This window comes from Pieris napi, chromosome 7 (genome assembly GCF_905475465.1).
Source record: "Pieris napi chromosome 7, ilPieNapi1.2, whole genome shotgun sequence".
Classification (NCBI taxonomy): domain Eukaryota; kingdom Metazoa; phylum Arthropoda; class Insecta; order Lepidoptera; family Pieridae; genus Pieris; species Pieris napi.
In genome coordinates, this window is record NC_062240.1 from 10,173,796 (window position 1) to 10,186,594 (window position 12,799).

A 12,799-nucleotide genomic window follows, 5' to 3' on the forward strand; every position below is an offset into this window, starting at 1 on the left:
GTTCATATGTTACATATAATGTTGTTTGTTTCTCACCTATGGGTATAGTGGTTCTGAGACCTGGTAAACAGAAAAAGTTATGCGTTATCGAACCCAACTGCGGGTTATACGTCTTGTACCAATAAGCCACGATCCGCACCAGATGAATTCTCTAAATATCATGAGTTCATGGCTCTGTTAGCATGTGGGTGGGTCATAGTTTTTATTAGGATAAATGTTTACGGGCGTATTATACTAAGGATTGCAATGGGCACTCAGACCGCACTATCTCTGCGTCACTTTCAGCAATGTACACACGGCGATAGTCAATTATCTTATCACTCCACTTCGATTACAACTCCAGTGCAGATGTATCCTTTGAAAAAATGCGCGCGCTCCAAATTTTGACGTTTAGCATTATATTTTTTCACGCGTGTGCCCAAGAGGTGTCGTTGGTGAAGTTGTGTACGCACTGCACATGCAGTGAGATCCCCGATGTTGATGGGACACATTTAGTGCTGAACATTCTGTGCTCCGAACTGGATAAGGTGGACGACCTTGCAGATTTGGACAAGATAGAATGGCCGGATAATTCTAATGGACTGAAGATTTCCGCCACCTTTGAAGGATTGGGACTCACGACGCTTGGAAAGTGAGTAATTTTTTCTTTATCGATAAGTGATGTCTAACTCTTTAAGAATGTGCTATAATTAGCTTAGTTGTGTTTTATAAATAATCTGTTATTGACGTGTTCATGAACTTAATTAGCCTGCTATCATTGATAGCCTAATAAAGCATATTTTTGGACACCTTTATTCAAAATTCAAATATTGTAAACTAGTACAAGTTTTCCTTTTGCAATTGCTCCTAATGTACCTAATTTTACTTTAACCTAGTTTTCTAGCTATATTTTATTATCGCCAAAGATAGTGCGATGAGTTAGCCATGGGTTTCCAAGCCATAAATCTTAATATTCTCAAGTTAAATTGGTATCGGCCTTAATTGTTTTATCTTCAGTAAATAGGCCTCAGCCGAGGATAAATTTGTTTACCTCATATAGCCCTTTTTACCTTGATGACTTTGATATCATACAAGGTTGAAGTAATGTAAAGAAAACGTAAGTTATATAAGTAGCCTTTTTTTCACTATTGAAGTAACTGCCCATTAAAACTTATTGCGTGGTAGCTATTTTTGGGGCATGGATACAAGTTCTTTGGTCGGATATACCTTACTCTATGTTACCACTTTGTAAAAAGACAAATTAAAAATCTTTGTATTTTGAGTTTTATATTTTCGTAGATAACACTATCTATATAATATACATGCTACAGTGTTACTTTGTTGTTAGAAAGTTAAACTGATTAAGCGAAATTCTGCTATGAATACGACGTTGACGTAGAACAAAGGCCAATTTCACGTTTATAAATAATTAGATGTTTATGCAACGGCAGCGTTGGTTAAAGCACGCGCCTCTCTACCCCAAGTCATCATGCGTTCAAACCCCGGCCGTGCAATCTTTCTATATGCGCAAAAAACACTTTCTCGTAAACATAAACAACTTGTGGAAAACAATATGATTAAATCAGTTGCCTAAAGATACAAAGTATAAAGGATTGTAATGCCACTGGATTATTTGTAATTTTAAAGACACTTTTATTATTTATTTATTCGTTGAACGAGAACACTTAAATCCTTAAGCCTCATTGAGCGTTAAACGGCGTTACCGCTTTCAAGCTATCTATTTTAGGCAACCAGTCTAATTTTTTATTAAATACATATGTATATTTTATTTTATTTTATTTTTGTATTATATATAATAGGAAATCCATCCTTAAACACTTTGATTGATTAGAGAAGGAATCTTGGAACAGCGAAATCTTGACAATCGAAGTGGGGATAACAATAGGTGATGAAATAATTATTACGGAAGTTAAATTTTTATTACTCGTGGTTAATAGTTCAATAAACGATAAAGGTTGTTTTAAGTTCTATAACCCCCTAATGAGGCATGGGGTAGACACTTTCCGCGTCTATTTCGGTCGCTTTATAGATGTCCTTTTGTGCACACGCTAATTTTGATTGCCAAGAACTCGAACGTACGTACTTTTCATTACGAACATCAATGATGTGTGACTCATAGTCCAATAAATAAAGCCATACATACATACATCCGAGGTATATTTACCGCTCCTTATCACAAACCTAAGTATCATTATAATTGATTTCTTCGTACTCAAAACGATAGGCGATATCAATATAGCCAGAATAAACGTGACGCGTCTTGGTTTAGAATTCATTGTACATAATTTAAATAAAAAAGACCGATCGTTTAAAAAAAAACAATAGACTATCGCTGTATTGAATGAGCCTATTAAAAGAATTTTAAATGAAAACACTTTGTTTACCTAATTGTTTTAAACCATAAATTAATAGCCTTTTAAGTGAATTAGCCACAGCCACATATTACAACTTTTATTTTTAAAAAATGAGGATACGCCCGCCAGAAACCTGGGAAGGTGGAATAAAAAGGATAGCGAAGAAGGATTGGAAAATGGTTGCGAGGATGAGAGACAAGTAGAAGAATTTGAGGAAGGCCTGCACTTCGTCAGAGGTCGTGTATACATGTAATGTTAACATGGCCTTAATGTAATCCTGATTTTGTACAGATATCGGCAAACATCTTGAACATTAAACAGGGAGGAAGGGAGTGGGGGAATGTTTGCGCAGCGCGGGACACAAACGTCAACTGATTTGCCAATCACGCGATTGACACATCACTCTCCCGCCGCCGGGCGCCTGCCGGCCCTAGTGATACCTAAATATAGCTTCTGCGCAGGCAAGGACATTTGTTCAAGATGTTTGCCAGTACCTGTAGTACTCGAATAAAGGTTATTTTTAAATTGATTATACATGTTTACAGTATCGGACAGTATAATATTAAATAAAAATTAAAGTGATAATTATAGTGATAAGCATTTAAGTCATTGTAAAGTTTATTTCGTTGTAGAAATATCAATAACTTATATCGGAGTGAATTAATAAATAATTACATAATTTAATTTACTTAGATACAACATAGAACGTGTATGTATAAGATAACTACTATATCTGTCGGTGATTAAGCGAGTATAAATTTTAGACATTTTCTCGCGATAATGTGACTTCCTAGAGATTCGCAAAACAAACACACGCGACACACTTGCCGTGATTGATCGTGCCATTGTGCAATCAAGAGATAATGATGATCAACTGTGTAGTTGCACTATTTACATAATCAGCAAATGATTTTACAAAACAGACAGTTAACGCCTAACTTCAGTCTGAATCTAATTGAATTATGAATACTAACTCACAAATATACAATATTTTCAATATTCTTAACCTACAAAGTAATAATAATAATAATTCGAAAATAAAATTTAATTTAAAAAGTTTGGTCCCTCTGGCAGTGTACCATTAATTCTAGCAGCATTTCCTCACTATATTGCGATACTTATTCCTTGAGCGAGGAAAGAACCAGCTCTGGGATCACCGGACTTTCTACCAGGCTCCAACTTAAATATTTTAATAGCGCTTGTACACTTTTTTACAATATACACATCGCTACTGTGAATTTACTATGCGAACATATAAATATGTCGATAGTGTCGGAGAGAGCATTCAGTTGGCTCAACTTGAACCCCATGGCCCAAGAGTCTACTCCAAAGAGAACAAAATCAAAGTCGGAGGAAAGACTCTTTTATTTAAGCCGTTTATTATTTACCGCCTGCTCTGCTGTTGTGCTTGTCCGATGGAGGTGAGACGGATCTAACGTGTCCACACAAGTAGCATCCCTTTACCAAAGGCCGTCTTATTATCTAATAAGGGACAGTGAAATTCCATCCAATTATGTCCTATTTAAAATCCCAGTATGTCCCATCTTCAAGACACACTTTTTCATTGATAGGACAACGGCGTACATGACGGGTGTCTATTATTCTTAAAACCATGTCTTGTTTCAATAGAATGAAATTAAAAACGCGTAAAGAGTCTGGCTAATGAAAGAAGATAATTGAATTTTTTATTTATTGATAATTTGATTATTCCGAATAAAATTGTGTTTTATAATGAATATAGTTTTAGTTTTCCATGCAATGCTAGTAATTTTAAGTATCAATAGTAAAAGACTAAATACGTATAGTAGTTAATTTCATAGAAATACAGTTACTATCAATATAAAATAAATATAAAATAAAATACTCAATTTTTTTGAATTTGCCGCGCTTTTTCGTTATCTTCTTTCATTAGCCAGACTATTAAATCTTCACACCATATAGAAGTCGTAGTACGTAAATATGGCATTTTGAATGTAGGAATCGAGCTTAAAATATACCTATATTTCTCAATAAATAATGATGTAGTAGTAGTGAAGTTTATAAATTTTAAACTATGTGTATTTATTTATTTTTATTTTATTGTTGGATTGATATTAACAATTAATTTGCGTTTCATATTCGCAAACTGCATATGATATTAAAGATTACCCGAGATGAAGATGGAACAATGTTTATCAAAATATATCTGATAATACTGTGCAAATTTCCGCAAGTGTTCTACTTGTCAGTACCTACGTTATTGCAGCTATAAAATTTAAAAAAGGTCTATCTAATTAAATAATGACTGTTGTTTATGACAAGTTGTTAATAAGGCGCTCGGTTTATGATATTCTTTCATACCTTTACGCGTATTATTTTTAGTAGTAGAATATCTCGCTTGTTAGCGATAAAGTCAAAATCATTATAGCTATACGATCTATTTTAAACTTTTATGCTAGAAACAATATAATAAAAACAATATAACAATATAATAGAAACAATATATAAATAATTTAGCAGAATATTAAAAAAAAAATTTAAAACGCAGTTTACGGTCTTTTTCATATACATTTACTTGAAATGATTTGTCACATTTATTTATTATCAAGTGACACTAGAAGGATAAAGGACAAAACATTCAATGCTTTCAATTCAAATTCAAATGACGACTCATTGGTCTAGTGGTTAGTACCCCTGACTGCGAATCCATGGGTCCCGGGTTCGATCCCCGGCTGAGGCGAACATCGATGTGATGAGCATTTGGTGTTGTTCTTAGGTCTTGGGTGTTTAAATATGTATTTATATGTATATCTATCTATAATATGTATGTATATCCGTTGCCTAGTACCCATAACACAAGCTTCACCAGCTTAGCATGGGACTAGGTCAATTGGTGTGAATTGTCTAAAAAAAAAAAAAAAAAAAAAATTATATAAATGATTGTCTTCTAATCTAAAATCAGTTTGAAATACATCAATTTAAAGATTCATAAAAACTAAATGCATATCTCATTTTTTCAGGCTACCACCAAATTCACAAGTTGAAACCCTTCGCTTCAGCAACAACGCGATAACAACGTATTGGCCGAACCCCTTTAGCGACGTACCGAACTTAAAAATACTATCTTTCTCACAAAACGACCTTGCCGAGTTGACTTCTGATCTCTTTACAAACGTCAAAAGTTTGGAAGACCTAGATTTGTCTTACAACAAGTTGACTCGCATCAGTCCCTTGGACTTTAAGAATGTCCAACGCCTAAAGAAGTTAAACCTTCAAAGCAATTCGCTTAGAAAGTTCCCGGTAGAGGCGTTACAGTCTATGAATGTTCTGGAAGACCTGGATTTAAGTAAAAATGGAATAATAGACGTTTTGTTGCGAAGGGCGGTTACTGACGGATTGAAAGGAGTGAAACGATTGAACCTTAGTGGTAATAGAATAAGGTCTATTGTTAAGGATTCTTTTCCGGAAGATAATAATATGTAAGATTTTTAAATATATTAGTAACATATTGTAGGAATAAAATATGAAACTATTAGGAATTATACTAACTATAGAAATTATTGAGGAAAATAAAAGCGACAATTTTGTTGTCTATATTAGTAGCCAGCAGGTGCCATTTCTCTGTCTTTCTTAACTACTTTTGTTGAGGTTGTTGTTTTGTTATAATTCAAAGAGCTTAGCTATATATATGTACAAGCGATTAATAGGTTAGTGTTAGTAGTAGAGGTTAGTCTCTTTACTAAATTAGTCTTTCTCTTTCTATCAAATCATTTTTATGCTGTCACGACAAAAGTAAAAAAAAGTACTGACGAGTAGTAAGATGAGTACTGTAGTATTCCTTATGAATAAGGGATTAAGGTTTTAGATAAAATTTGAATTTTAAAAACAAGTATTAATTCAATTTTCTAAACAATTTCAGCGAACTCCTGGACCTTTCAAACAACGTAATCGAAGTTATCGAAGAAGAGGCTTTTTTGACCTGCACCAGTTTACGTGAATTGAACCTAGCACAGAACAACATAACGTTTACTTTCGCACTTCCACCTACACTTCAAATCGCGATACTTAGGATTAATACCCTGTACCACTGGCCTAAATTCCCCGCTGGAATCACATATATCGACTTATCGTATAATCGACTATCAGCTCTCTATGACGAAACCAGCATTGACTTTCATAACTTAGAGGTGAGTTTAAAGTAGTCGGCGATATAGCTTATCATATATAAATTTTATATGTAGTGATACAATTATCGAGTGTGGCCACAACCCTTTCAGGGCCTTGCCCTAATTGTGTATGTTACTTTGATAATTTATAGAGAACTAAATCAGCTTTCTGGGCTAACATATCGTTGCTGTTTTGATCTAAGACATGACAGTTTCCTCGCGAAGATGGAAGTTTATACCTTCACCATAAAAGGAAATTGCGCATATAGAAAGAAATATCCATTAATAGTTCGCGGCTTGAACCCACGACGTTTGTGAGTGGAATAACGAATTTCACATCATGTTGTTAAAGTATCCATAGCATCTACTGCATATGGAAACTTTGTGTTTTAAAAAGAAAAAACCTGTATTTCAGTTATAAAAACGAAGATGAACCAAATGATTCTATCACATATAAAATATATGATATTTTCTCCATATTTTTTATTCTAATTCGTGTCCTTGTGTGCATTTTGTATTACTTATATGTAATACAAAAAAATCTTTGAATATTTATTATTAAATTTGCAGGTTCTTAACATTGGAGGGAATCAAATAAAAGAATTCGACTTACAAAAGAAATTGCCACGGCTCTTCAGTTTGGATATATCGTACAATATCATTCCTGAAGTGCCTAAATGCATCAGCAGCCAGAATTTCCCGACTTTAGAAGAATTAAGATTAGATGGCAACCCAATCGATAGTATTTACTTTAAAAATATAATTGCTCTTAAAAATTTGTATATGAATGATATGAACAAACTTTCTACTGTGGAAGATAAAGCTTTCAGTAACGTGATTGGTCGACCGGGAGATGAGATAGTGTATGAGAAGACATGCTTCTCTCTCTATTTATCAAATTGTGCATCGCTTCGCGAAATTCAAGAAGGCGCGTTTGATGGGACTACGTTGTGTATGGTAAGAATGAAATTTATTTTGCTTTGCCGTTTGCAAGCTTTAAATAAGATATATTCATTCATTATATAACCTATAATTTTATGACTGTTGTTTACCAAGTTATTTGACGTACATTTCCAGAAATAAGTTTGGATTTTAGTACGACAGACGATTAAATACATTATTTTAATAAAATCTTTGTAAAACTGTTTACACGCCCGTGTTTATTATTTTATTTTTCGCTAATATGTAATATCTACTGCCCTCTTAATTGCTAGCTCTTAATAGCATGTAAAAATACAAAGAAACTGTGGCATTTATAGCAATTGAAATTCTTCCTATTTCAGCTAGATATAAGCAAGAACAACCTAACACATCTATCGAGAACGCTCCTTGAATGGAGGTCCCTAACGGAGGGGGCTAATCTCCAGTTTAACCCATGGCATTGCTCCTGCGACATGCAATGGGTTCTAAAGGACTTACTACCACAGATGTACAAGACAAACTCCTTACTCCTCAGTGAATTTAGGTAACAAACATTTAATTTTGTTTCGCTATACAGTAAGCATACTGTTAAGGATGATTCACGGTACACCGTGTCGCGACCGGGCCGGGCCCCGGCCGGGACACGGCCACCGTGCGCCGGCCGGGACAGTGGTTCATGTTACACCGGGCTGTTTGGGTGTACGCACGTACGTGTTTGGACGACTATATCTGTTTTTGTCAAAAAAAAAACAAAAATTTTTTTAACCTCACTAAGATTTGACGTTGACTGCTCTGCGGGTGCCCGGGCGCCTACGTTCATGTTACGACGTGCCGGGGCCGGACCGTGCCGGAGCCGGGAAACAATACCCACCGACATTACAACGCCGTGCCCCGGCCGGGGCACGGCCGGGGCACGGCCGAGCCACGGTCAGGCATGAATTACTTCATACAAAAGTATATCATTAATGTTAGGCCGTGTCCCGGCCGTGCCCCGGCCGGGGCACGGCCCGGTCGAGACACGGTGTAGCGTGAATCAGCCTTTATAGCTAACACATTTTAATTCTAGAAAAAAACATATTTAATTTTTTTAAAGTAAGCGAAAGAAGCATAAATGACATGGATAGATAAATTTGGAAAAAGCTGGAGCAGGCCTTTACCCGTAAAGGGGTTCGAATCAATAGTACTCAAGGAATTTCATGGAGTAACAAAAATGTATGAGTAAATCTAAAATGTTGACGGGCTTTATTATTATGAACTTCATTACATTTAACCAGTGGTAATATAACATCGTTGCTCATTTGTTTCTTTGGTTTTATTTCTTTATAGACATGTAGGCGTGTATAATTGTCGATGTTTGGGTATAATGCCGGTTTCCTTATAATGTTTAATGAACATTGAATAGTAGGTATCTCAACAATTGATATCTTAGTGAAATCGAAAGCAGTGCTAGTATTGGCGGCTTGATTGAAAGACCTCAGGGTCGCAATGGTTTAGGGTTTAAATTTCCTATATGTTCAAGACTGGCTCCATTATACTTTCGTTTAATATTTTTAATTTCGAGAGACGATTATGTAAACGGAATGAAGATGATAGAAAGGGAATAAAAGCCTGCCGCAACGATAATGCGTGCAACAGTCTAAAGTGTTGAATATACAAAGCGACCTCATCGGTTCCAGTACAACATTTAACCAGCCTTATATATTCCTAATATAAAAGCCTACGCAATTGTACTTTACCTTGAGACTTCTCTTCACTAAAGTAATCCTCATTACAGGTGTGGGTCTCCACGTGCCTACGAAGGTCTACGCCTGGTGCATTGGTACAACTGGACCGAACAGGCAATGTGCACAGATGCTTATGGTTTAGACAATTATCAGGTAAAAATCGTTATATTTCTAGCACAGAATATAAATCTTTATTTAAAGCCGGTTTCTACATAAAATGCGAAGAGTAATAGTAATACCTATTTAATATTTTTGATCAGTAGATAGCCTTTGTAGATTTGTTTATCGAAAAATTAACTTATTTTGATATGACGTGCAGAGTTCGATTTATGTGGAAACTGGAAACCATTACATTTGCCTACAGGTTAATGAATACGCTATGAATTAAATTCGTACTTGCCTGCTAAGCATTGCCTTGACAAATTGAATTAAATTTGTTTATTCTGTTGCATTTATCTATTTGAACAATAGTTTTATAAATAAGTACCTACCTCATTGTCTATAATAGTAGTCAGGGTTATTTCCATATCATATATCGTACCTAATGGCTAGTATATCAAAGGTTACATCAGAGACAATTTTGCAGATTGAACCGTCAACAATAAAATCATCACAAATTAGTTCCTTGACTCTAATCCTCGCTGGATGCATCATTGCAGCGCTGATCGTTGCCACAGCGCTGTCCGTTTACCTCATACGAAATAGACGAAGACATAATGTGAGGCAAGCCGCTTTAAAACGAAAGCGACAAAGCGCTTTAGATGTAAGAGAGGCCAATGGGCACGAGCAATTCTCAGCTTTAAATAAAGCCTGATAGAGTCTAGAATCTCACAGATATTGTGAGAGGGATGTGTGATCGTGTATTTGTAGTTTTTGGTTTTTAAGAATTATTTATAAAGGTATAGAACTTCCATAAAGCTAAATAACTATTAAAAGTTTTAATGTTTTATGTAAATAGCTGACATAATTTTTGTAAATAAAAATAGAATGCAAAGCCTAAATAATATTATTGAAGGCACAATAATTGTGTAACAATTTTTTTATTACAAGGTTTAAACTCCAACCAAATGTTATTATTATATCTTCGGCTGTTTGACTGGATGAAGGATTGCCATACTTGATTATTATTTTATTTCTTGTTGATGATTTTCGTTAATAAAATAGATTTAAGTGTATTTTAGAATCTGAGTAAGTTAATAAATATTTTTTATTTTTCCCTTGTTTGTTTTGCGAAAGGGTTTATCATTTTTCGTATTGTTCCTGGTCCATTCCATTTCCCTTTTAATAGTCTATTCCAGTATAAATATGGGAATACATTATTTTGTAAGTAAAAGCAGATACGACGTTCTTTTGCCTGAAACCATATTTTTATTGAAATAACAGTAAAGCCGCATTTACATTTATCTGACGTGTTGTGTTGTGATGCATCAGAACGGTATCAGTTTCATACATTTAATATGGAAGCGTTCACATTTATTCAATGCGGTGTGTTATGACGGCTTCTGATGTGTCGTGTCACAGGCGATCCCGGTCCGCGTCAGAAAGGGTGAGGTGCGGGGGGCGGTGCCGTGAGACGTCATACCGCATCAGACTAGTGTGCACGCGCCAGTGTGACCAGATTTAGTAGATTTCTACTTTTTTGGTAGATTTTGAGGTACTGTCAACAGAATTTAGTATGTAAAAATTATTTGGTATATTTTAGTAGAATTCACGCTTTTCAGTTATTCTAGTACTTTTTTTGGCATATCGAATAAAAGCTCGGTATTCCTCTTTCATCGATTGGATTATAACTATTTAATGTTCATTCTTTTCGTTACCATTCGTGCCGTGATCATAGAGTGTGATGTGGGAATTCCTTTATTGAGAATTTATATAATCGAGTTTAAAATGAAACATAAATATACACAAGGATATCGCAATGAATAGGAGCAAGATCCCTTATTTAAAGTTGGTTATGTAAATCTACAAAATTTTACGTTATTTTTCAAAGTGATCAGACCCTTATTCATAAAATTGAAACAGACATACAAAACATGATGAGTTCCATTTTGAGTTGCTTTATGAAGATAAATTATATAAAAACTACTCCGCTGCAGTCAATAGATCTGACAGAAGTATGTTCAAGTTAATGGACTTAAAATTGCTTTATGACAATGTTACGCAACATAAAGACTGTTTTGTTTAATTATATTTTAATTATGAATTTAAATTAAAAAAAAACTTGGTTTCTTTTAAATTAAATTCTTATTTTTATTATTCTATCGTTTTATCAAGAAAACATTCACGTTTTACGTTGTAACACAACAGCAAAAAAAGTATAATAGATTTTCTCGTTCCTTTCGGTAGAATTCAGTAGTTTTTAACCTCCACAAGCAGTAGATTCGTCAATTAAAATCTGGTCACACTGGCACGCGCCAGTGTTGTGTTATTACGCGTCAGAAATGGACGAAGAGCAACTAATTGAATACATAAGACAATTTAAAGTGATTTATAATCCAAAATGTAAAGAATATAAAGATCAAGTTATGAGAGCAGCTATTTGGGAAGAGATAGGAGAAAAAATTCTTCTTTTTCTTTGTTTAGTTAGAAGCGTTGCCAACGCCAATAATTCCAACTCTTCTTCAAAATCTGAATCTGAATCGGATGATTCTTGAAAAAACATTGCAAATGTGTGAACTCTCTGGGAGTCAAGACGGAACTGATACAAAAAACCGTCATAATGCATCATAACACGTCATATCAATGTGAACAGTAGCCATCACGACACAGAGCATCACAACACAACACGTCAGATAAATATAAATGCGGCTTTACCTAACATAGGGCCTAATATTGCCCATTCGCATCAATACTTTGTTCCTCGTTTTCTAATCACGCAACTAAAATACGTTTAGCACACAATTTAACTAACTAAGTATAATCCTTTTTTCTCATATATTTTATATCTTTAAATCTTAAGGTTAAGCAGTTGTTGAGTAGCTCAGAGTAAAGTACCTATGTAAAACAAAATGTATTATTTTCTTCTTAAAATTATTTTTAATTGAACACGCAAATATTAGCTGAAAGAAGCTGATGCCAGAAATAAGCTTTGTTTTAATAAGAGATAGCTACGGTTGTCTTCTTATAACGTGATTGGTTAGGCGTTAGAATAATATTAAATGCCAAAGTTTTAATTAAATAGGAAGCAATGGCGCTATCATTTGTAAACGGAACGACGGATCGCGTTGACCAATCATAATCCAGAATTTTGTCCTTTCAACCTGTAAGGTTTTTCTTGTAATACCTGATCAAATGGCAAAGTTTCAGCAATCTTTCCGTCATATTTGAATTCGGCAATAATCCCTCGTTTGTACGATGTAAGGATGGGACATGCGCCATATCCATCATATTTCGCAATCAATGGCTTTCCATACATTGAATCCCATAGATTTTGGGCGACTACATTACTTTGATTGGCTGAAACATGATTAAAGGATTAATAACACCCGAGTTTGTGTCGGCCTAACTTCCAACGATTCTACATCTTACATCATTTTACAGTCTAAACCACTAAATCTACTTGCATTGCTATAACCTATCGCTGTCTGTAACAATCAGTTAGAGTCTGGCTAATGAACGAAGATAATTGAATTATTTGAAAATTTTCGGATGGCAA

At 34.7% G+C, this 12,799-nt stretch overlaps 2 protein-coding genes across 2 annotated transcripts in view; one reads left to right on the top strand and one right to left on the bottom strand.

Moving 5' to 3' along the window:
- On the top strand, nt 1–10,358 carry LOC125051116 (toll-like receptor 3). Its single transcript, XM_047651277.1, has 7 exons — nt 1–631; nt 5,354–5,812; nt 6,253–6,520; nt 7,070–7,456; nt 7,783–7,964; nt 9,195–9,297; nt 9,731–10,358. Exons 1-7 carry the CDS (start codon nt 366–368, stop codon nt 9,956–9,958), a joined length of 1,893 nt encoding a protein of 630 aa, XP_047507233.1. The 5' UTR covers nt 1–365; the 3' UTR covers nt 9,959–10,358.
- Nucleotides 10,274–12,799, bottom strand: part of LOC125051124 (sulfide:quinone oxidoreductase, mitochondrial) — a 21,937-nt gene continuing 19,411 nt past the window's right edge. The window contains exons 14-15 of the mRNA XM_047651286.1: nt 12,428–12,600; nt 10,274–10,498 (exon numbers count right to left, since the gene is read on the bottom strand). Of these exons, the coding sequence (XP_047507242.1) occupies nt 10,352–10,498; nt 12,428–12,600 (320 nt within the window). The 3' untranslated portion in view covers nt 10,274–10,351. The remainder of the gene's footprint in view (nt 10,499–12,427; nt 12,601–12,799) is intronic.